Source organism: Nothobranchius furzeri, chromosome 13, assembly GCF_043380555.1.
Source record: "Nothobranchius furzeri strain GRZ-AD chromosome 13, NfurGRZ-RIMD1, whole genome shotgun sequence".
NCBI lineage: Eukaryota > Metazoa > Chordata > Actinopteri > Cyprinodontiformes > Nothobranchiidae > Nothobranchius > Nothobranchius furzeri.
Window position 1 is genome coordinate 19,093,961 of NC_091753.1, and position 25,749 is coordinate 19,119,709.

Sequence of the window (25,749 nt, forward strand, 5' to 3'; positions counted from 1 at the left end):
TGCCAGGTCCTGTCTCAGCAGCTCTGTCAGTTTATTAAGTGGGAGCTGGAAGCAAACACGTCTTATTCATCAACACCCATTTAGATTCCCACAATGCAACTGGTTTACGTGGAAGCAAAGCGAGGCACCTGGTTGGCTACGGTGTAGGTTCGTGGAATCGTCCGTGTGATGTTGTTGAAGCCGTAGGCGACGGCAGCATCCTCCATGATGTCACAGGCGTGGATGACATCTGGACGGGTGGGGGGGATCTCCACCTCCAGCTCATCGCCGGTAGTTTGTGAGAGAAGGCACATCCTGGTCAGCAGCTGAGCTATGCTCTCAGCCGACTCACTGAAAAAGGAAAGGAAATCAGCTCACAGACATTCGACCTTCAAGTCAGCTTTCACTTTGTCGAACCATCAAAGTTTATTTAGAAATAGGGTTGTCACGGTAACCGGTGTAGGTGCAGTGACCCTTACCAGCCACCGTATCATCTGCTGAAGTTGCCGGCGGCACATGCGCACTTTGTTCTTTACAACCAAAACTTTCTTGAAGCTAAAGCTGAAATAATGGCCAAAGGAGGAGACGGCAGTACTCAGGACATTTTTTATCCCTCAAAGAAGACAAAGTGGGAAGTACGGGCATCTTTTGGATATTTGAAGAATGCCGAGGGACAGTTGATAGAAGACGGCTATCCTGTTTGCAGCACGTGCAGAAAAAGTGTCTGTGAAAGGCAGCAACGCTTCAGATCTCATGACACATCTGCGTGACCATCACCCACAACTCTACAGTCAACGCAAGGCAAGCTAACGTTAGCGTTTTAGCTAAAATGCGTGATCCGAGGATTTGGGTTGAGGGAGAATGCAACGAGTCGCTTTATAAAGCAGCCGCAGCGCCGCTACCTGCATATAGACCGTGTCGCGGACACCCCCATGTTGAAATGACGCTATGCATTACGGGCTCCCAGGGGCAGATAAGAGTTGGTCTCTCTCCGAGAATAATTATGAATTTAACAATGATTACTGCCTGATGACATTTTCCCACATCTGCAAAGCTCACTGGAAGGACAAAAACCGAGGACGATATTTTCCTGATATAGGGTTTATTACTCAAGTAAGGGTAAAAAAGTATCTGATTAGAAGGCTACTTGAGTACTGAGTATCATCTGATCTAATATTTTTAAAATGATGACATCAAACAGACATAAAATAAGAAGTTATGGGCAAATATTGGTATTTTAAAGTCTAAAGGGAAAAAATGTAAACAAATAAACAACATCATTACAAAATAACACATTTTAGGCTAAATTTAGACACAAACTGAGGACAATATTTCCTGACATACAGGGTTTATTTAATTGTGTGAAAATGTAGCACGTTTTAAAAAATACCACGATAATACCGAAAACCGTGGTAATTTTGTTCACAATAACCGTGAGGTTACATTTTCACACCGTGACAACACTATTTAGAAACTGTCAAAACGAATAAACCAAAATCCCAAAGGAGGAATACCAGCAGACCCAGACCAGACTCACAACTGTTGCTGGGTTTCTGTGTGGGATGTTCAGCGGATCAAAAAACTCACTTGATGCCAACTTTTCTGTTGATGAACTCAGCAGACAGCTTCTCCTTCCTGTAAGCCAGTTCCTACGGAGCAGACCAGTAACCGTAGCGGAGGTTTAGAAAAACAAATCCTTTAAAGAACATAGAGGTACAACATGATAGGTACCGGATAGATGATGGTCCTGCCATCTGGGCACACCACCTCAGCCTCCTCCACCCTGACAGACAGCAGAGAAAAGAAACCAGGACATGTACAGCTTTAGTCTGGTCAGACTTGTGACCTTTGACCCTGCTGATCACAGTTACACAGACTTATAGAACTGCTTTAGACTGGTTCTACCCTTTTCCTTTCAAACAGAAACCAGATCGTGTCAGAGACTACAGATCTGTGGAGAACCCCTGGGCTCCGTTTTGGGCCCGCTACTGTTTTACGGAGTCAGTTATGAACATCTTTTCATACAACAATAACTCAGATATATTAGTAAAACCCAGAATGCTGGACTGCTAAATGAGACCAATAATAGATAAATATGACTGCTAAACAAAAACATTTCATTTTCTTTTAGACATTCAATGATAATAAACAGACGGACTCCAAGCGACTGCAGTGGGAGACTTACGTGAAAGGCTGCAGACAATACTCGCTGAACATGGTGACCATCATGTCTAGTACGATCTTTGCCTGCAGGGTAAGGTTTCAGTCAGTTACTCATGAAAAAGTGATGAACAGGGTTATTTTCTGCAGATCGCTTTTTTTCCAACAGTCTGGTGGGAGGTGACATTTCCTGTGCTCTAGTTCGCAGGAGCAGCATCAGACATGCCCACAGGATGAACAAAGTAATCAATAAAAAAGGAAAAATCATTGGGAAGAACTTTCAGAATCAGGTTACCGAACTAAGGATTCTCTACATTCAATCCGTCAAGTGCCCTTCAGGACACCCTACAGTGACAGAGATCTTCAATTCAATTCAATTAAAGTTTATTTATATAACGCCAAGTCACGACAAGAGTCGTCTCAAGGCACTTCACATAATAAACATTCCAATTCACAGTTCATTAAGCCAATCAGAAATAATGTGTCCTATATAAGGAACCCAGCAGGTTGCATCAAGTCACTGACTAGTGTCAGTGACTATACAGCAATCCTCATACTAAGCAAGCATAAAGCGACAGTGGAGAGGAAAACTCCCTTTTAACAGGAAGAAACCTCCAGAGGATCCTGGCTCAGTATAAGCAGCCATCCTCCACGACTCACTGGGGATCGAGAAGATAGAGCAGGGACACACACACACACACACACACACACACACACACACACACACACACACACACACACACACACACACACACACACACACACACACACACACACACACACACACACACACACACACACACACACACACACACACACACACACACACACACACACACGACAAAGTAATGTGTCTATGGTTACATTGTGATTTCTTAGTAAATATTCTATTTGGCGAGAGATAAACTTTATTGTATTTATCCTAGTGGATCTATAATTAAACGGGTAAACTAGTAGTAACACATCCAACGTCAAGGAAAGCAAACAGTTATTATCAGGAGAGGGAGAATGTTTATCTTTATGACAGACTCATTCAGCTCTGATGTAATAAAAATGTTTCAGGAAGTCATTTGTACCATTTTCTATATCTTTGTACAACAGCTCATCTGTATCAGGTGAACCAAACCGCAGCTCCCCTATCAGCTACAAATGTCACACAGAACCATTCTTCCATTTTACCAAGTTCTCCACTTCACTTTCTACTCAGTACAGGTGCTGGCCAGTAAATTAGAATATCATCAAAAGGTTGAAAATATTTCAGTAATTCCATTCAAAACGTGAAACTTGTACATTATATTCATGCAATGCACACAGACCAATGTATTTCCGATGTTTATTACGTTTAATTTTGATATTTATAGGTGACAACCAATGAAAACATCAAATCTGGTATCTCAGAAAATTAGAATATTCTAAAGGCCAATGAAAAAATGTTTGTTTCTCTAATGTTGGCCAACTGAAAAGAATGAACATGAAAAGAATGTGCATGTATAGCACTCAATACTTAGTCGGGGCTCCTTTTGCCTCAATAACTGCAGTAATGCGGCGTGGCATGGACTCGATCAGTCTGTGGCACTGCTCAGGTGTTATGAGAGCCCAGGTTGCTCTGATAGTCGTCTTCAGCTCCTCTGCATTGTTGGGTCTAGCGTATTGCATCCTCCGCTTCACAATACCCCATAGATTTTCTATGGGGTTAAGGTCAGGCGAGTTTGCTGGCCAATCAAGGACAGGGATACCATGGTCCTTGAACCAGGTGCTGGTGGTTTTGGCACTGTGTGCAGGTGCCAAGTCCTGTTGAAAGGTGAAGTCTGCATCCCCATAAAGTTGGTCAGCAGCAGGAAGCATGAAGTGCTCTAAAACTTCCTGGTAGACGGCTGCATTGACCCTGGACCTCAGGAAACAGAGTGGGCCAACACCGGCAGATGACATGGCACCCCACACCATCACTGACGGTGGAAACTTTACACTGGACCTCATGCAACGTGGATTCTGTGCTTCTCCGCTCTTCCTCCAGACTCTGGGTCCTTGATTTCCAAAGGAAATGCAGAACTTGCTTTCATCAGAAAACATAACTTTGGACCACTCAGCATCAGTCCAGTCCTTTTTGTCCTTGGCCCAGGCGAGACGCTTCTTGCGCTGTTTCTTGTTCAAGAGTGGCTTGACACACGGAATGCAACACCTGAATCCCATGTCTGTCATGAGTCTCCTCGTGGTGGTTCTTGAAGCGCTGACTCCAGCTGCAGTCCACTCTTTGTGGATCTCCCCCACATTTTTGAATGGGTTTGTCGTCACAATTCTCTGCAGGGTGCGGTTATCCCTAGAGCTTGTACACTTTTTTCTACCACATTTTTTCCGTCCCTTCGCCTGTCTGTTAATGTGCTTGGACACAGAGCTCTGCGGACAGCCAGCTTCTTTAGCAATCACTTTTGTGTCTTGCCCTCCTTGTGCAAGGTGTCAATGATTGTCTTTTGGACAGCTGTTAAGTCAGAAGTCTTCCCCATGATTGTGGTGCCTTCAAAACAAGACTGAGGGACCTTTTAAAGGCCTTTGCAGGTGTTTTGAGTAAATCAGCTGATTAGAGTGGCAGCAGGTGTCTTCTATATTCAGCCTTTTCAGAATATTCAAATTTTTTGAGATACCAAATTTGGAGTTTTCATTAGTTGTCACTTATGAATATCAAATTTAAATGTAATGAACATTGGAAATACATTGGTCTGTGTGCATTGCATGAATATAATGTACAAGTTTCACGTTTTGAATGGAATTACTGAAATATTTTCAACCTTTTGATGATATTCTAATTTACTGGCCAGCACCTGTATGTTACTCTGTTCTATCGTTTTAGACTGTCTATGATACACTAAAGCATCCATCCATGAAAACAACCACAGGTGACGGATTTCTATTCCTCCTGAGGTACCTTGGTCAGGTCAGTCGCTGTGCACTCGATGAAGACGTTCTTCGTCTGTAAGCTGATTTTTGAATGGTCCCCTGAAAAAGAAGAAGGCGTTTAGATTCAAACCTTTTCACGTAAGAGTTCATCTTTTGCCTTAATTTCAGGAAAGATCTTTTCCATGCCTAAAAGGTTTTGCTACCTCTTTGTTCAGGATTCCATTCTGAATCGTCCGTTACAGAGGCAGAAAAAACACTGAGTGTACTCACTAGGGATGTCCAGATCCCATCACACCATCTGTCCCGATTACGTGGTTTCAGACTCCATCGGGATCGGGCATTACTTCCCGATCCGGACTCGGATACAGGGTTCAAGGGGAACCCGGTTCTCCTGAAATGTTGTTGGGCTCCCCTGAAGCCCTCAACTTACACACCCGGAGGGAGCCAAACAAAGATCCTGTTTCTACCTATATTACATTATTTATATGGACTCTCAGCGTAGCGGGAATTCTTTTGAGCAGAGAGCGGGAGACGCAGAGAGCGGGAGACGCAGAGAGCGGGAGAGCGCTGTTCATTCACGCGTTCCAGCAGCAGCCGGGCAGCGCAGCTCACTCCGCTGTTTTTGCGGTCAGTAGATCCGTTTAATGTGCTTAGTTAAAAAGTAACTCGTGAGGTGAAAAAAGAGGAAGTCAGGCAGCAGTTTTTCTGAAGTCTGAGAGGAGATGCTGCAAGATCAGAGACAGACATGACAGGAAAATAAAAACCAAGAAAACTAAACGATGTTCTTGAAAAATTAAATGTAGGTAGATTTGTCCCACTGCACGTTTTCACCTTTATAAAGCAATAATTAATCAGTAATGATGCACGATATGAAATTTTTGGACCGATATCCGATATTAATGTCACTGTTGTGGCCGATAACCAATACCGATACTGATGCTGATTTATTGTGCATCCCTATTTATCAGCATGTGATATTTATATATTTGATACAATTCAGATCACCTTCAAACCTCAGTCCCAGACCCCTGCCAGGTATTTTAAGGTACTATTTGTTTTTATATTAGACTTTTTTTATATTTGCACTAAAATCCAAAAGTAAATAATTTGTTATTTATTACTGATTTTTCAAGCTATCTCACAGAAGTGCTCTGCTTGTTAACAGAGTAGTTAAATGTTAAAATAAAGTTAATTAAATTTAAAAAGGAACATTCTGGATCTGTTTCTTCACTTTCTTTTTTATATGTATCAAATAAATCAGATCGGGACTTGGTATCGGCAGATTCTGAAAATCAAATGACTCGGAGGGAAAAATACCTGATCAGGACATCCTTAATACCCACCATTGATGATAGGAGGCATCGACAGGACTACGCCGTTGCTGTCGTAGATGATGGGATACACAGGCTTGTCTTCAATAATTGGAAGATAATGTTTCAGGTGACTGTCTGTCTGTTTAAAGGACAAGAACAACACTGGATCAGAACTTCTAGGTTCACCAAGCAGCTTACTGGACCAACGTCCAGCCAGCCAGCTACTCACCTTGTACAGGCTCATGAGCTGGGTGGCCGTGTACTCTTTGGTCTGGTTAAGAGGCCTGAAGCTGATGTCTCCAGGACGTTTGGCCGTGAACGTGAAAGGTCCAGAGATGGTGTCCAGGTCGTGGGTTCCAATCGCCACCAGGCTCCTCTTCCTGCATACATACAACTAATGCTTCATTCAAGGCTTCCGCCATAAAATGAAAGAAGATCCATATGTGCTCACACATCTGTTCTAATGTTGTGTGCATGAGAGCAGATGGATCTGATGGCACTCACATGCCGGTGCATCAATTCAGTCCAATTAAAAAACATGTCTTTAAATAGACGCCATCAGTCGGGAACACTGAGGCATGTTGTTACAGGAAGTTATTCTTGTTTCAAGATGATGAAGTTTGACCATCTTTTTTTTTAATCTCTAATCTACTTCATGTGGAGTCATTCAAGATGCTGCAACAGCTTAGTCTCATTGTATAAAGACTGATTTTGTCTGTGTGACAAACCTTTTTAATCAGAAACATCACGTAGGGTTGGGCATCGAGCATCGATTGGAACTGGGACCAACTGTTAGTTTTTCCCGGAATCGTTCAAAGTTTTTTATTTCAATTCCTAGACTGCAGACAGAAGAGGAATCCGCGGCCGATCTCCGTGAAAAATAAGCGTGATCCGCAAATTGTGATCAACGCTTTTCAGAGCTGATCACACCAGCTGTCTGTGTGCAGCACCGAGTCCCCCCTCCCCCCAGTTGGAAAGGTTAAAAGGCAGATCATGAAAGTAGGTTGTTAGCCTTGCCTTAAAAACCGCAACAGAGGTGGAGGCCCTTATGCTGAGAGGAAGCTCGTTCCAAAGCTTAGGACCTGCCACAGCAAAGGCCCCATCACCACGTGTCTTTAGGCGCGTTCTTGGGACCGAGAGGAGCATGAGGTTCTCCGAGCGGAGCGACCGTGCAGGGGTGTGCGGTTGAAGCAGTGACACCAAGTAAGGAGGGGCCAAACCATTTAACGTTTTAAAAACCAGTAAGAGTATTTTAAAACGAATCCTTACATCAACGGGCAGCCAATGAAGCGCAGCCAGGACAGGAGTAATTAAAGTCATCATGCTAGAGAAGCTTCTCTGTGGTGGACCTCACCAGCTTCTGCCACAATAAATAATTATAATAATAATAATAAATAACACTTTAATTTCCTTTCTGAACTATTTCTGTTGAGAGCTTTAATGTTTAAAATCTGTTAGATTGTTAATGACAGCAGCTACGTTTAAGTTTCACTTCCTGTTCTGACTGAACGCTGCTGCAGCATGGAGGTGTAGTTCTCAGTCATCCTGGACATGATCATCCTGAGAGTTTTAGCTGAAAACAGCTGGAAGTTTCTGGATATGTTGGAGACATTTAGCCTCTCATCCCAGAGGCTTCTTCCAGACTTTGGTTGTGGTCAGGAACAAACACACTGGTTGTGCTGTAAGTCTTTTTCTTTTTTGTCTAAATGAAGGTGATGTTGTTCATAGAGTTAAAATTCATGTTGAAGATTATTTCATCCAGTAGGACCTGTGGTTAGCTGGCTCATGTAAAACATGTCATGGCTTGAAAGAATCGGAAATCGATAGGAACCAGAATCGAAACAAGGAATTGGAATCGGAGTTGTTCAAAATCAAACGATGCCCAACCCTAAACATCAGTTGTCTGTACAAAGTGACGTTGCCTTATTGTGGTGAACTAGCCGAGTTTTACTGTGGAGTTAATGTTTGATGAAGTCCAAGGTTTAGGTCTTTCTCTGGTTTTCTTTCTTACTTCTTTACACAAAATCTGAGCCTCAGAATGTTGTGCAACAGTAACAACTGTCCCTGTGAAACAGGGTCACTGAGCAGTTGCAAGCCATAAAACACTCGATGCTTTCTGTTGTTATCATGTTATTGAACACGCTCAATGAATAGTTTCAACAATAAAATAAGTTTTTCCTTCACTTGACTCCTTTTAATCACCTTTACAGTAAAATCAGCAGATTGTCTATAATGTGAGGATTTACGAACTTTAATCCCGAGTGTAATAACGTTTCTAACTGAAACGTGAAGGAGTGCCAGTGCTAAAAATAGCATTTCTCAAGCATTGTTTGTATTCTTTACCGTTTCATCCTTTCCCATCTCTAGCAGCCACTGTCAACAGTGACACCCTAGCCTTCAAGCCATACTCATGTTTCTTCCTTGTGGGCGACGGTGGCACAGGAGTTAAGTGCTCGCCCCGTAATCGGAAGGTTGCAGGTTCGAGCCCCGCTCAGTCTGTCGCTGTCGTTGTGTCCTTGGGCAAAACACTTAACCCACCTTGCCTGCTGGTGGTGGTCGGAGGGACCGGTGGTGCCAGGGCAGCCTCGCCTCCGTCGGTGCGCCCCAGGGCAGCTGTGGCTACATCATAGCTCATCCCCACCAGTGTATGAATATGTGTGTGAATGGGTGAATGACTGATTGTGTTGTAAAGCGCCTTGGGGGGTTCCAGGACTCTAGAAGGTGCTATATCAAATACAGGCCATTTACCATTCCACACCAACCTGCAGATGTTCTGATGCAGTTTCTCCTGCAGCTCGATGAAGCTGTCGTAGCGCTCCTGAGTGAAAGTGATGTTCCTCAGCACTGCTGCTACAGCATGTGGTCGCACTGCTGCAGTCTGCACAACGAATACAACCATAACAACAACTTCCTTCAGGAAAACACATTTCATTCTCACAAAAAACAGAACTCTCAGACCAACTGCTGCAAAGAAACTTGTTTAGACACACCTCTTTAGTGATGATCAACCTCTGACGGTCCCCACTGACTGGGCTCACACGTCTATAGCGAGGAGCGTCGAGTCTAAAATATACATTAAAACTCTGATAACTATTGAGCATGTCAAGCATTAAAATCTACAGGATTGCTGCTTTTAACAAATACCAAATCCAGCTTAGAAACACAATGTCATTAGTGATGAAGGGTGGTAATGTGCAGGACATGACTCACTTATTCTTGAAGACCTGCAGTCCACGAGCCAGTCCCTCCAGACATAGCAGGTCGTAGCGGTTAGCAGGTACGTCGATCTTGTACAGAATGACATCAGAAGCACTGGATGCTTTAGAGTTTCCCTGCTCTCTGCTGATTATCTCCTTCTCTGAGGTCTATAATGTGGACAGAGCAGTGGGATTAGACAGAATCATACATTAGCCAACAGAGGAAAGCCAAGAGTTTCCTAGCTGCCAGGTTTTCAGTCGAAAGCAAACCCCACACTGCTCTCACGTTGTAAATGTTTCAACTCTGGGGAAACTAATCCATAAGTTAGGAGTGTTTTTCTATCCTGGTATGTTTTTACTGGCTCAGCAGAGTTTGTGCTCATTTTTAAGATAAAAAAATGAGGATTCTCCTAATAAAACACTCTTCAGTTAGCACCATAGACATAGGTTAGCAATGAACGACGCATAAAAATATCTGATGATACATTTCTCCTTTCATGATGGCCTGCATTTGTATAGCGCCTTCTAGGGTTCTACAACCCCCCAAGGCACTCACAATACAATCAGTCATTCACCCATGCACACACACTGATGGTGATGAGCTACAGTGTAGCCACAGCTGCCCTGGAGCACGCTGACAGAGGTGAGGCTGCTGAACACTGGTGCCACCGGTCCCAACGAACAACACAAGCAGGCAAGGTGGGTTAATTAAGTGTATTGCTCAAGGACACAATGACTACGGCAGACTGAGCGGGAGTCAATCCAACAACCTCGGTTATCAGACTGGCTCCTCTGCCACCGTCATCCCATCTTGACTAAAATCCCCCACACTGATGGATAAATAGAAGTCACAATTATAACAGAAACCTACGAATAACTTTAGAAACTCACTCTGGGACTTAAACTTCCACTAGGAACATTGTTTAAACATGAGTTTTTGAATCATTATACCTCTGATTTCTAGTCCAGAGGGGGTTACTGTGAAGCCAAGGTTTGTTTCTTCTGAAATTTAAACACAGACTTTGTGATATTCTAATAAAATAAAGTACTCACAATTTCATCCAGCTCCAACCCAAACTCGAAACATAACTCGTCAAACTCTTCATCGGCTGTAACAAAAGACAGAGAACGGTTAAAGGTATTCAGCATCCTTCAGCTCCTGTCCTGCTGCAGCTCGGATGACAGCAGCCAGAAATGATGCAACCACCATGCTGGCTCCCGCTGTTAGCATACCGCTCTCTCACATCACTCCTCAATGAAGGCACCTCTATCCAAAACGCACACGTGGTTTAAATTGCATTCAGCTAGTGTATGATATAATTTAAAATTAACAAAAATAAAACCCAAAGAGCGTTGAACTCGATTGTTCATTAAGCAGCACTTGGATGCTAACCTTCAGCGACAAGTTTTGCCACATTTTATTACCTTTTTCTTTCAATTTGAATCTGAATAAAGATGGAGACGAAAGGCGAATAATTAACATTTCATTTAAACAAGAATTAAGTATAACTTACAGTAAGTTTTGCCAAGAGCTTTGAAGAGAAGGTCTCTTTTAACTCCGACAGTCGGCATGTTAGCTGCTAATCCTCAGCAGCTCAGCGAGAGAAGGACCCCGACAGCCGGTAGCTGTCTACAGCCGTGCCTGAATGAAAATCCTCAACAGGCACCGGACCCGCTCAACAGGGCAGGTAATTTCCCTTTTATTGTAATTAAAGCTTGATCCATATAAATGTTTCAAATAGGAATATTCAATATGTCTAATATGAATAGTTACAGATATTTTAGGCTGTTTCTGACTGAAATAATCTTTATGAATTATTCTGGAGGTCTGAAATGGAATGCCATTTGGAACCTTTAGAGATGAGTCAAATTGAAAAATGTCAGGCCCATTATTTTTTAAAAGAAAAAGGCAAAAATAAAATAAATGAATAAAATTTTTGATTTTTTTTACATGCAACATAAAATGCGATGTTTTAATGAAAATGCCAATGTTCTTGTTTTTTATTTACAGAAATGTATCGGTAAAAGTTACTAGATTTTAAATGGTTTTGTTTATTTGAACTGATAAAAGAAAATAATCTGCTTCCCTGGATGACCACTTCAAAGTGCTTTATAAAAAAACGTCAAGTCAACTTCAACCCAGGTCCAGCTTCAAGCCTGTTGAGTTTCAATTACATTTTACTGATTAAACGCCTGTGGTCCTGAATAACAGAAGTCAAACATCACTTCAATGCAATTCTTCCCAGCGCAGTACCATGGGCAAAAGATGAAAGAAAAACTACAGTAGCACGCTCATGACAGACAGCCGACTTGGACCAACTGAGAGGACACAAACACTGAAGGACAGACCAGCAATAATTTTATGGAAGATAGATAGAATAAAGCTGATGGAAGCAACAACAGTTATTATAATCAAGGAGTGAGAGAGAGAGAGGGAGAGAGAGAGAAAGAGAGGGAGAGAGAGAGCGAGAAAGAGAGAAAGACAGAGAAATGGAGAGAGAGAGAGAGAAAGAGAGAGAGAGAGGGAGGGAGGGAGGGAGAGAGCGAGAAAGAGAGAAAGACAGAGAAATGGAGAGAGAGAGAGAGAGAGAGAGGGAGAGAGAGAGAGAGAGAGAGAGACAGAGAAAGAGAGAGAGAGAGGGAGGGAGGGAGGGAGAGAGCGAGAAAGAGAGAAAGACAGAGAAATGGAGAGAGAGAGAGAGAGAGAGAGAGAGAGAGAGAGAGAGAGAAAGAGAGAAAGACAGAGAAATAGAGAGAGAGAGAGAAAGAGAGAGAGAGAGAGGGGAGAGAGAGAGAGAGAGAGAGAGAGAGAGAGAGAGAGAGAGTAAAGCCGACAGAGTGAGGAAATGAGGTAGCAAAGGATGAGCCAGGATTATCCAAACGAACCCTAACTAGAAGATTGATCCAAAAGGAAATGGAATGTTCAAGCTGTTTTTGCTGCACGAGTCTTTGTGTGTTTGCTGTTCATCCTAATGTTTCTGAGGGTTTCCATTATATTTATTTTATAAGTTATAAATGTTTATTGTAGAAAACACTGCGCATTTTGTAAATGCTCGACTCACATATTACATGTCAGAGGAAACTTTTCCAAACTTCATTCTCACAGAGGTTCGAAACGCCGATGCAACAGATCGTGATCAGACCCTTTCTGTTTGTGCAGGGTTCAGTGATGCGCTTGAGTAACCACGGAGCACCTTCACGGTTTTCTCTGCTGTTTTCTCTCATGCAGACAGAACGTTTAAGGTATTTTCCATGATGCAGCTCTCATCCAAAGATCATGAAACAAAGCTCCAATAAAATATGTTCTGAGTGAAATTCAGATTTCCACTGTTCTGATTATTTATATTCGTTCCTATTTGCTTTGGTTTTACTGATGATGATTATTCTGATTACTTGTACCTCTTTTCAGCCTCGGGCCCCTGGAGCTTCAGGCGCGTGCGTAACTGGCGCGCGCGGTCTCCAGCCTCCTTGTGACCACCAGTAACCCCAGCAATCACCTCTAGACTGCCCATTGCACGCGCCAGCACGCGCCACCTCTGGAAGTCCAATCACGAAGCAGGGACCCGTCCTATTCTATACAACAGCAGGCGCGTGGCGGTTCCGGGCTCGCGCCGCGCGCCGCAGCATCATCCGGTGGATGAACAGAACCAGAGAGCGGGCAGAGACGCTGGTGTTCACCGGACAGACCAACCCACCTTCACCGGTAAGTCGTTTTTATGGTTGAGCACGACTCAGTAGTGACTTAATGTTAATAGAAGATTCAGGGTTATACATTAAATAGTTGTTGATGAAACACACATAAACTTATATCCTTTGAAATGGAGACCAGAAGGAGGACAGACCGTGGCTTTCTGGGTAAGCATGATTGTACAAGAGTTTAAATGCAGCAGCCAGTTAAAATCCAGAAAAGGTGTTTTAATTTGTAATTCCAAACCGGAAGTTGTGTGTCAGCTTTGTGTTGTTGCAGCTGGAACACCAGAGCCTCACAGCTGAGCTGATCATGTGATCTGAATTACACAACCTGTAATTTTAAAGGTCTCGAAGTCTTTATTTTAACTCACCTTGGGGAAACAACCATAAAAACAACCAAGTTTATTGTTTTTAAACGAATTAGTCCTCAAAAATCTAATTTTCTTAACTTCCAATGATCCGTTTACATAAATTAAATGAACTTGTTGTCAAATAAATAAAGATTCTTAATTCTGAAGCATATCTTTCAAGGCTGATGTGATTAAAAAGCTCACTGACACAGAAGAAATCACACGTCTGTATTATGGTGTAAAACACGTCTAAGACGTTGTGAATATTCCAAGAAGGAAATATGTAAATGTTTTATGATTCATGACCTTTTCTCATTCCATTGTAAACAGCTCATAAGCTTAGACAGGGCTTACATCAGAGAAAGCATGTATCACTGTGTACACACACACACACACACACACACACACACACACACACACACACACACACACACACACACACACACACACACACACACACACACACACACGGGTAAAGCTGGTATAAGTGCATTCTCCTTAATTAAGGAAATCCCCTCAGTTATTTTACAAGTTTCTGATTACATCATAATAGGAAGAATTGTGCAGCTACACACACACACACACACACACACACACACACACACACACACACACACTTATCCCCTTATTCTCCTCATAAACAACAGTCTGACCTCTGGGGCCGACTGCTGCTGCATCATCTTCTCCACAAAGAGCGTGTTGAAATTTCTGCAGGACCTCAGCCAGCTCAGCTGAGCGGGTGTCAGCACGGTGTAGTCTGCACACACTTCATACGCTCAGCTTCTTCAGGAAGCAACAATTCCTACACACACACACACACACACACACACACACACACACACACACACACACACACACACACACACACACCAGCTCAGCCCACTGCTCCAGACCACACCACCACATTAGCCAATTAATCCTGAAAAGCTCCGGCTTGCTGCAACGACTTGAGCAGCTGCAATCGGTACATTTCACATTTTGAGGATTTCCTCTCGGTTTCTATCCGCTTTTGTTTGTATGTCTTAATTTTATTTTCCAAAGCTGGAAATAGAGCCTTTTTACATGTTTGTTAAAGAAAGCTTAAACTACTGAGAAACACGGCTACTGAAGTGTTTCTAATCAACAGAGCATTCAATACATTATTAAGATGCTTTATAACAATGAAAGCAAACATATTTCTGTGTTATTGTAAAGTTTCGCTCATAAATGGTCTTATCGGAGTACGCAGTCCTTCCATTTTTTAAGTATTGTATGTTTGAACTGAAAATAACTAAATTGTTAGTGTTAAACTCCAGTGTAATATAATAAATAAGGGACCCTTATTGTTGTGCAGCAGATGATTCAAACTCTCTATTATTATTATTGTTATTATTATACGTGGAGATTAATGCGGTTCAAGCAGCTGCATGCACCCTCACAAATGATACATCAAAACGACTGACTCGGCTGTGGTATGTCATGATTTTGGGGCTATAGCTCCAACGTTACCCCAATAACAGGATTTTAGGGTGGTCACCGCGTCGCTCCGTCATCGTGAGTTTGGGCCTCTACAACACAGGACTACTACCTTGTGCCAGCAGGCAGGTCCCTTTGTAAAAATTATTTAGGAAGTTTCCAGTTCTATCTTGTTTGACTCACTGTTAAAGCTTCTGCCAGTGGCTTATTGGTCACCATGGAAACCACATATGTGTGTCTCTCACATTGTGAACATTATAAGAACCTAACGAGAGCTAAAAGCTTCAGAAAACCAGCTGCTGAGCGAAAAGTAGATTTCAGATTGAGTCAAGAGCAGCAGAAGGTTCTGATGTTCAAACAGGAGGTTGGATTTTTCTTCATGGTGGAATCTCAAAAAGCTCCACGCTGCCTGTTCTCTCTAGCCTGCTAAAAAATAAATTTTTAAATTGCATTAATTAGTTGCAGCACAAGCTAGCTTGTGGCACTTTAATATTTAGCATTAATTTGAAACTTTGAGAATAATGCCAAATGTTGGATATTATGTAAATACGAACAGAACTTTGTGACAGGAAGTCATTTAAGGAAGGAAAACCTGAACTAAAAGTTTTTATTATGTGTGTAAATAAAAGCACAACACTTGGACTCTTTGTGAAGAAAGAACTAACTTCATGAAAACTCCAAAGCAGTTTAATGGAGATAGATCAGGATGCTAGGTAAGCATGAGCAGGAACCCCACAGAACATAAAGACGGTGTGACGGTGGAACAGGAGTTAAGCGCTCGCCCCATGATTGGAAGGCTGGAGTTTCGAGCCCCGTTCAGTCTGTCACTGCCGTTGTGTCCTTGGGCAAGACACTTAACCCGCCTTGCCTGCTGGTGGTGGTCGGAGGGACCGGTGGGACCTGTGCACGGCAGCCTCGCCTCTGTCAGTGCACCCCAGGGCAGCTGTGGCTACACTGTAGCTCACCACCACTAGGGTGTGTGTGAATGACTGACTGTGTTGTAAAGCGCCTCGGGGCTTCCAGGAGGCGTTATAGCAAATACAGCCCATTTACCATTTACTCACACTGATTTTACGGATCTGTTCTGTAGGACAGAAATGCTGCTAGCCTGATCAAACTGTCATGTAAACATCATGTCTAGTACGTGTCTTATCTGTTATTTTATGTTGTTTTATGCTATATATTTATTTAAAATTCATTGGATTTTTTCACCTTTTATATTAGCTAAGTCTAGAACATGTTTCTTCTTAAGCTGGTTTAGTTAGCTCCGATTATCAGCTGTAATTATCAGTCTGGAAAATAGCAGATAGGAAAACTTCATATTCTCTTTGAGAGGTTACGATCCACCATCACTCTGTCCACCTGATACTTACGTGGAAAGTTGGGATGACAAGAGTAAGCTTCAGCTTCCCATTCCAGTTTCAGCTACACATGTTCTGGTCTGCGATCGTATCGAAGCTCAACTCTACACAAATAATCGGCATGAACATTCATTCATTAGAAACAAAGGAGGCTCTGAACTCCATGTCTCCCACTGGTTCTGTTCACCTGGACCCAAACAGGACAAACGGCCCCAATCAACATAAAGACTTTAGAAACACATTTCTGGAGAAAATGTCTAATTCATATAATCCCTGGTTAATCTTAGCTAAACCGCTTTGAATCCTGGCGAAACCTGAATTAAAAAGGAGAATTTTACCTGCTGCAAGGTCCTTCTTGGCTCCATTCCATAAGAGTGTTTTTGGATCTTACTGGATAGCTCAAACCCACCAACAATCCAGCCATGACGTCATATAAAGATGAACCTCTGCCATATTTTGTCTGGTTTCATTAAAATGTTTTTTGCTCATTTATCTAGGATTGTGTCATTTTATTAACTTCCTTTTTATCAGTTGCAATTTATTCTTTTTGCCATCAGCCTGCAGGAACTACAGGTGCACACTGGTACAAGAAGATGATTTAAAAATATGAAAAAGTTGCTTGTAATTTAACAGTCCCAGTCCATATTAGACCTCACATTCAGCCTAGAGACGAGTCCGCGGGCAGCAACCCCCCCCCCCCCCCCCCCCCCACACACACACACACCTCCACCGCTCTCCCAATGGGGAGGCTGACGATTCGTAAAAATGCCAGGGCCAAATTCTGGTCCCAGTCCACCCCTGGTGCAGCTTGTGCTTGATTCACTAACGGACCTAAAACCTATTTAGACAAAACACATTATCCTCTTTGCTGTTCAAACAGTTTGTTGGCTGACTTTAGAGTGAGCACGTTAGTGCTCCATTACAGCAGTTTGACAAGGAGTTTGCCTGAAGACCCCAAAAAGCTGCTTCACAGTACAACAGCTGTCTATTTATCACTCTGGTGGCCTCAAGGGCATGATGACACCAATATAATGGAATGCGCACCCCCTCTGGGTCTGCCTGCTGTTGTGACATATTATCCAATTGGGAACAAGTAAAAATAATCTGATGGATATGGTTTAACTCAGGGTGAAATAGATGTAAAACTGATGGCTCTGACCATAGTTGCTGCCCATCTTCACTCCAAGTTTAAAATGGCTTCTTCTTGCTTAAAGTTTCTGAAGGTAAAAATTATATTTATGGTGAATAATACTCTAATGTATCATGTTGGTTTCCAAGTGGCAGGTCTAGTCAGTTCGTGCCTACCTGTTAAATTACAAACCAACAGAAAGGGTTTGTTTAAGTGAAAATTAAGAGTTCAAATAATTCAACAATAAAAAGTCAAAATAGTCTTTTTTTTTTTTGAGAATAGCCAGAGGAAAAGTCTAGTTGTGCCCCTGAAGTTGATTGGATTTGTTCTTTCATCCGGCCAGGGCTTCTGTTTGTACACTACAAAATAAAACGTTCTTGAAACAGTCCCAAGGTGTGGTTTTAATGGGGACTTTACGGAGTTTTGAATTTTTATGCTGCGAATGCCCCCACAGGCCAAAAGCGTAGGCAGCTTCAATAGTAGGCTCGTGCACGAGGTGCACATGCTGTACGTGCACACTCCTTAACGAAAATAACAGCTGAGACAGTCGTGTGTGTGTGTGTGTGTGTGTGTGTGTGTGTGTGTGTGCGTGCGTGCGTGCGTGCGTGCTGGAATTGTGATTTTGCACTACTTAGTGTCACGTTTCGAGGATGTTTAGGACCCAAATATGCAGATACCCAGGAGGACACGAGGCAGAGAGGTATGTACAGTCTATGGAAAAATCCTTTATTTTAAGGAGAACAAAAAAGTCAAAAGGCTGGAAGCCAAAATCCAAAAGTCCAGATAACGATCTGGATATCCAAAAAACACTCGAGACACGAGAAGACCAAGAACACTAGTAATCCAAGACGAGACTGACAGAATTACAAACACATTGGACCAACCAGACACTGAGACAAGACAGGGCTTAAATACACAGGGAGGCCGAGAGGGAGATGAGCTGCAGGTGTGTGGGGTGTGGGAGGAGGACCAGGTGAAGGCAATGACTAATCAGGGGAGAAACTAACTTGACCTAAGAATAAAACCTAATACAAAAGAGCAGGAAACATAACTACAGTTCAAAGGGAGGTGGGTGAAAAATAACAAACACCGATGGGGAAACAACACACTAAATCATGAAAGGCTGTAACTAAAGGAAATGACCTGAGAAACCTAGAGGGCTGGAGATCTAGGGGCGAATGGGGAAAACCAGAAGACACATGAGGAAGACGCAGACATGACACATGAGGGCGCTAGGACACAAAAGGAGCACCTAGAGAGGATGGAGAAACACCAGGAGGCACATGAAGGAAGGGGCAGACGCAGACCATGACACTTAGATGTAGCCATACACTGACAAAAATAGGTAACTTTTACTTTGAGTACATTTTATTTATGATGCTTTTTACATTTACTTGAGTCAAATATTAGGCAAGTACTTTTACTTGTACTTGAGTAAAAAATATCATCAAAGTATTGGTACTCATACTTAAGTAGGACATTTTAGTACTCTTTTCACCTCTGGCCACTGGACACAAAGGGCCCATGTCTTTTGTCTAACACATTCCCAGTGGAAACCCAATCGTATCTTTTCGTGCATTTCTAATAAGAATGTGTTTGTAAGTGGTTCCGAGATGGAGAGAAAGTTTTTGACAACAACAGAAGCATAGGGTGACTGACTGGATTCTCTGATAGAGAACATATCTGGGGGTGGGGGGTCATGCTGACGTAATAAACCTGTTTTCATCACCAGAAAGGTTCCTCTGCAGCTGTCTGTTGCAGCTGTGCAGGGCTGATTCTGAATGGATTTACCAGGATATCCCTCAGACTGTTTTAATCACAAGTTTGAACCCAGAAGTTATTGTTTTCTCAAATTTTAGCTTTCTTCCTTTTGTAGGAAGTGGATATTGTTCCAGAGGACTTCAGTCCCTTCAAAGCAGCAAGAGCTCCACCATCTTCTTCCATACCTCATCGCTGCACAACACCCCTACAGCAGAATGAAGCTGAAAGAGAACCCGAACCCCGTACTGGTGCTCCTTTTCTACCTGATGGTGTGGATCTATACCGCAGTTACCTTCCTGCCCTCCTGTCTCCTCAGCTGGGTCACCACATCACACAGGGAATTTTACGGCTCAGAGCAGGAGCGAGCCAAGAGAGCCAAGGCTTTCTCAGTCCTGGGATGTCCAGAGGGACCCTACAGAGCCACCAGCACCACCAAGAGGCTTATTACTTCACTCCACCCGGGAGTGGACACCCTCGATAAGATGCTCGAGCACGCCACCCTAAGGTTCCCCCACAGGGACTGTCTGGGTACAAGGGAGGTGATCAGTGAGGAAGACGAGCGTCAGAGTAATGGGAAGGTGTTCAGGAAGGTGAGAACACATGCTGGCATATTCCTTAATGGAATCTCTACCATGTCCTTCAGTGTTGATGTATTTGATGAAACCTTGTTGCTGTGTGGTCCATTACCAACCAGCTCATGTTATGCCCTCCACTCTCAGCTACCATCAACTAATGATTCAGATGAAGTAATCATGAAGCAGTCTGTGAGATATTTTGATAAAAGCAGAGACAAATAGGGTTAGCTGATGGCGCAGCTAAAGCTTACACAGTGGGTAGTGAAGGACGCTCAGCTACCGCCATGCCAGATTTTAGCTCAATACCTGTAAATCTGACCAAGCTACAACCATTTATCTGTGTGTGGTCGTTTGGCTGTGGTGGCCATCTTTAATTCGCTGGACTCCAAAAGCTAATCGATTGATTTAAAAAATCCATCTAGTGGTTCGTCAGATCATTTCTGAATGAAACACTAAGACTGAGTCAGGTAAAATGGTAGCACGCACCATTCAAAGGTAAGGATTGAGACTCGATCATAATTTTGCCAACGATAAAGGAAAGAGTGAAAAGTTCCTCTCAGATAACTGTTTTCTTGGTGAGAGGAGGCACAAACACAAAGATGAACATGGAGTAAATTAGAAGACGCTGTCAGAAGAATGAAAACAGGCCCCAATTAAAGGAACAGCGGACAAGCTGCCAGGGACAAAGAGCAACAGTATAAACATAAAAGGTGCATTAGGAGAAGCTGATTTGCAGGATTAAATCAATTTACATAAAACAACTCTGAAGCAGTTCATTTGTGCGTCTGAAGGCTAATTTAAGCTACGATCCCAGTAAAGCCCCACGTTCTGTTTAGTCTTCTATGTGTTGTTTATCTAAAGAGTTCCTGTAGAACAAGCAGTGCTTTGTGTGTTATGGAGTACACACACACACACACACACACACACACACACACACACACACACACACACACCTCTAGATGTTTTGCCAGCTTTGACATACCGTCGTCATTCTCTCTGAATTACCACACTAATCCCACCAGCCTGATACTGCTAATCCATTTAAACCTCACTGCTAAAACACTCACTGTTACGAGATTACACAGCTTAGTTTAGACCCTGGTTGTTACAGCAGGTAGAAAACAGAACCTGTTTACTAATTAGTCAATGTGTTCTCAGGTTGACGGGCTGCTATGGCATTGGTACACCACTGGGGGTCAGTCTAACTTCACTAAAACTCTGCAGGAGGTTGCTGCGTTTCACAGTGGGGGGGGGGGGGGGGTGTTTGAGTAATTAGCCTCTGGGTCTGGGTTCTTCTTCTCATTCAGATGATGATGATGATGATGACGACGTGAGAAAGGCAGGAGGGCAATTGTTCTGTTAGTGTCTCCCTGACTTCTGAATGTGAGATGAGACAAACTGTCCTGAGCATCTGTGATAAATATATCCCCTAGAACAGTTTAAACAAGGTTACCCCAAGGCATTGTGGGTAATTTAGTTTTTTTATAAACGTTCCACTTAATCCACATTGTAAAACAATAACACAAAGAGAAGATAAGCCAGATCAGATAAAACTCCATGTTTCCAACAGGAAGTAAAATCTGAGCAGATTCATGAAAGTGGAGCTGATAGAATAAAATGTGTGAAAACGTCTTTCACATTTGAAATAGAGGGAAATTTGTCTTAATTAGATTTTTTATTCAACTTAATAAGAGAACCGGATCTATGAGACTCATCCCATACAAAGCCAAATGTTTCAGCCTTTATTTGTTATAACTTTGATGAGTACGGCTTACGAACATAAGGATGCCCACCGGTACACTTGGTACCAGTGCAGCCTAGGTCACAGGTCGATGATAGATTTTGTAGTCGTATCATCTGACCTGCGGCCGTATGTTTTGGACACCCGAGTGAAGAGAGGGGCGGAGCTGTCAACTGATCACCACCTGGTGGTGAGTTGGATCAGATGGCAAGGGAACATGCCGCGTAGACCTGGCAGACCCAAACGCATAGTGAGGGTCTGCTGGGAACGCCTGGCAGAAGAACCTGTCAAGACGGTCTTCAACTCCCACCTCCGGCAGAGCTTTGACCACGTCCCGAGAGCAGTGGGGGACATTGAGTCCGAGTGGGCCTTGTTCCACTCTGCGATTGTCGAGGCGGCTGTTGCTAGCTGTGGTCGTAAGGTGGCCGGTGCCAGTCGTGGTGGCAACCCCCGTACCCGCTGGTGGACACCAGAGGTTCGGGGAGCCGTCAGGCTGAAGAAGGAGGCCTACAGGGCGTGGCTGGTCTGTGGGTCTCCGGATGCAGCAGACAGGTACCGGATAGCCAAGCGGGGTGCAGCAGTGGCAGTTGCCGAGGCAAAATCTCGGGCGTGGGAGGAGTTTGGTGAGGCCATGGAGAAAGACTATCGATCGGCTCCAAAGAGGTTCTGGCAAACTGTCCGGCGCCTCAGGAGAGGAAGGCAGCAACTCGCTCACACTGTTTACAGTGGGGATGGGGAGCTGCTGACGTCAACTGAGGCTATAGTCGGACGGTGGAAGGAATACTTTGAGGAGCTCCTCAATCCCACCAATGCGCATTCCGAGGAGGAACCAGAGCTGGGAGGCCTGGGGATGGACTGTCCGATCTCGGGGGCAGAAGTTGCTGAGGTAGTCAAACAACTACACAGCGGCGGAGCCCCGGGGGCGGATGAGGTTCGTCCTGGGTATCTCAAGGCTATGGATGTTGTAGGGCTGTCATGGTTGACACGTCTCTACAACATTGCGTGGTCATCAGGGGCAGTTCCTAGGGAGTGGCAGACCGGGGTGGTGGTCCCCATCTTTAAGAAGGGTGACCTGAGGGTGTGTTCCAACTATAGGGGGATCACACTCCTCAGCCTCCCTGGAAAGGTCTACTCCAAGGTACTGCAGAGGAGGGTCCGATCGATAGTTGAATCTCAGATTGAGGAGGAGCAATGTGGTTTTCGTCCTGGCCGTGGAACTGTGGACCAGCTCTATACCCTTGCAAGGGTGATGGAGGGGGCATGGGAGTTTGCCCAACCAATCCACATGTGCTTTGTGGATTTGGAGAAGGCCTATGACCGTGTCCCCAGGGGCACCCTGTGGGGGACGCTCCAGGAGTATGGGGTGGGTGGCTTTCTGTTAAGGGCCATTCAGTCCCTTTACCAGAGGAGCGTGAGTTTGGTCCGCATAGCCGGTAGTAAGTCGGACCTGTTCCCAGTGAGGGTTGGACTCCGCCAGGGCTGCCCTTTGTCACTGGTTCTGTTCATTACCTTTATGGACAGAATTTCTAGACGCAGCCGTGGTGTGGAGTGTGTCGAGTTTGGTGGCAGGAGAATCTCGTCTCTGCTTTTTGCGGATGATGTGGTCCTCCTAGCTTCATCCAGCTCTGACCTTCAGCTCTTGCTGGGTAGGTTCGTGGCCGAATGTGAAGCGGCTGGGATGAGGATCAGCACCTCCAAATCTGAGACCATGGTTCTCGACCGGAAAAGGGTGGCTTGCCACCTCCGGGTCGGGGGAGAGGTCCTACCTCAAGTGGAGGAGTTTAAGTATCTCGGGGTCTTGTTCACGAGTGAGGGTAAGAGGGATCGGGAGATCGACAGGCGGATTGGTTCGGCGTCTGCAGTGATGCGGACGCTGAGCCGATCTGTCGTGGTGAAGAGGGAGCTGAGCCAGAAAGCCAGGCTCTCGATTTACCGGTTGATCTACGTCCCAATCCTCATCTATGGTCATGAGCTTTGGGTAATGACCGAAAGAACGAGATTGCGGATACAAGCGGCCAAAATGAGTTTCCTCCATAGGGTGGCCGGGCTCAGCCTTAGAGATAGGGTGAGGAGCTCGGACATTCGGGAGGGACTCGGAGTAGAACCGCTGCTCCTCCGGATCGAAAGGAGCCAGTTGAGGTGGTTTGGGCATCTGGTCAGGATGCCTCCTGGACGCCTCCCCGGGGAGGTGTTTCGGGCATGTCCTGCCGGCAGGAGGCCCCCGGGTCGACCCAGGACACGTTGGAGAGGTTACATCTCCAATCTGGTCCGGGAACGCCTTGGGGTCCTGCCGGAGGAGCTGGTGGACAAGGCCGGGGAGAGGACGGCCTGGAGCTCCCTAGTTGGGATGCTGCCCCCGCGACCCGGACCCGGATAAGCGGAGGAAGACGAAGACGAAGACGAAGACGAGTACGGCTTACAGCTGCTGAAAACCCCAAATTCGGAATCTACGACAATTAAAATATTGTGAAAAGATTCAATATTCTAGACTCAAAGTGTCAAACTCTAATCAGTTAATGAATCTAGAAACACCTGCAAGGGCTTCCTGAGCCTTTACATGGTCTCTCAGTCTACTGACATAAATGGACTTTTATGGACCATAACGAACCACGTTCTCATTTTTCCAGTTTCACTTGTAAAACTACTGAATCTAAACTATTTCAAATGTTTTTTTAGTTAATTTTTAGTTTATCTGAGAAAAGGTTTCTGTTAGAGGAAATAAGCTACTTTCTTTCGTAAAATAAAAGCTCATGAAAAATGAAAAGTCAAACTGTATTTCATATTTATTACCATCATATTATGGATTTAGGGCAGCTTCACATCATACCAGACACAAGTGTGCAGAGAGTCGCATTATCATCCGGCACAAAACATCAGAGAAAAAAGTAGAAAATGGGTTTTGGTTGCAGTAATAAATGCTGCAAGCTCTGGTCACAGACAAATGTTTGATTCATCAGAAATATCATTATTGAAATGTTCTTCCCGATGCAACAACAGATTTAGTTGGGCTCAGATGATCTGCAACTCCTCCCTCTTCTTACAGGTGATTCTGGGTAAGTACCGCTGGCTCTCTTATAAGGAAACCATCACGGCAGCAACTAAGCTGGGCTGCGGTCTGACTTCACTGGGTCAACGGCCCAAAACCAACATCGCCATCTTCTGTGAGACACGAGCAGAGTGGTTAATAGCTGCTCAGGCCTGCTTCATGTTCAACTTCCCACGTAAGTCGTGAGTAATGGCGGTAAATGTTAAACTAGCCTAAGATTTCAGGTCACATGCCTGACACTTTCATTTTAGAGCTTATAAAGAAACTGGGATCCCATAATAAACACATTTGTATCTTCATGTCCTCATGCCTAACCCTAATTCATCACCATAGCAACAGTCAGACATGGTGGTGGTAGTGTGATGGTCTGGGGATGCTCTGTTGCCTCAGAACCTGGATCACAAGCTGTAACTGATGGAACAATGACTGCTCTCTAACAGAACATCCTGAAGGAGAACATCTGACCTTTGACCTTAAACAAGGCGTTTCTACTGAAAAACCCTCCATGGTGGTGAAAGATAAAATAAAATGAATAAAAAGCAGAATTCTACATATTTAAAAGCTCAGGCTTTTAACAAATCCACAAAAGCTCCATTTGGGTGTTTCATTCAGAATATCTGAGAATGATTTACAGGAAACATTCTGTAAGATTCTGAGATTTTCACATCTTTAACCCTTTATAGGGCACATTGAAGTAGTTTAAAATGAAAATGTCAACCCCAGGGTGTTATTGTGGTATATAACTAAAGTATTCTTCTGGTTTTACAAATATGGACGCTAGGGCTGTTCTGGTAAAAGAAATCCCAAAATAAAACACTTGAACAGATTAAATAAACAGTATATTTGAATAATATAGATAGTTATAAGACACTTTAGAATAATCTAGCTAATTGTAGAACATTATACAGAACATATCACAATTATTAAACAATGTAGCATATTTCTATAAAAATAGATTACTGTAGAACATGTTTGAAAGTTATTCAACAATCGATAAAATTTCTGATTAAATTTAGAATATTAGAATATTTGAGAATCTGCGTCTGTCATTTTCCTCTTCCTCTTCATCATCACTGAGGTCAAGGCTGGCTGGCACAATA

The 25,749-nt window shown here is 43.7% G+C and overlaps 2 protein-coding genes across 2 annotated transcripts in view; one reads left to right on the plus strand and one right to left on the minus strand.

The window, feature by feature from the left end:
* Positions 1-11,179, minus strand: part of farsb (phenylalanyl-tRNA synthetase subunit beta) — a 31,814-nt gene extending 20,635 nt beyond the window's left edge. The window contains exons 1-13 of the mRNA XM_015952146.3: positions 11,056-11,179; positions 10,595-10,650; positions 9,555-9,709; positions 9,335-9,407; positions 9,107-9,222; positions 6,574-6,724; positions 6,375-6,483; positions 5,060-5,130; positions 2,165-2,226; positions 1,711-1,762; positions 1,567-1,628; positions 129-330; positions 1-45 (exon numbers count right to left, since the gene is read on the minus strand). The exon at positions 1-45 is cut by the window's left edge and continues 36 nt beyond it. Of these exons, the coding sequence (XP_015807632.3) occupies positions 1-45; positions 129-330; positions 1,567-1,628; positions 1,711-1,762; positions 2,165-2,226; positions 5,060-5,130; positions 6,375-6,483; positions 6,574-6,724; positions 9,107-9,222; positions 9,335-9,407; positions 9,555-9,709; positions 10,595-10,650; positions 11,056-11,113 (1,212 nt within the window). The 5' untranslated portion in view covers positions 11,114-11,179. The remainder of the gene's footprint in view (positions 46-128; positions 331-1,566; positions 1,629-1,710; positions 1,763-2,164; positions 2,227-5,059; positions 5,131-6,374; positions 6,484-6,573; positions 6,725-9,106; positions 9,223-9,334; positions 9,408-9,554; positions 9,710-10,594; positions 10,651-11,055) is intronic.
* A 1,964-nt stretch (positions 11,180-13,143) lies between these two features.
* acsl3a (acyl-CoA synthetase long chain family member 3a) overlaps positions 13,144-25,749 on the plus strand; it is a 58,934-nt gene continuing 46,328 nt past the window's right edge. The window contains exons 1-3 of the mRNA XM_054742951.2: positions 13,144-13,244; positions 19,403-19,877; positions 24,647-24,824. Of these exons, the coding sequence (XP_054598926.2) occupies positions 19,503-19,877; positions 24,647-24,824 (553 nt within the window). The 5' untranslated portion in view covers positions 13,144-13,244; positions 19,403-19,502. The remainder of the gene's footprint in view (positions 13,245-19,402; positions 19,878-24,646; positions 24,825-25,749) is intronic.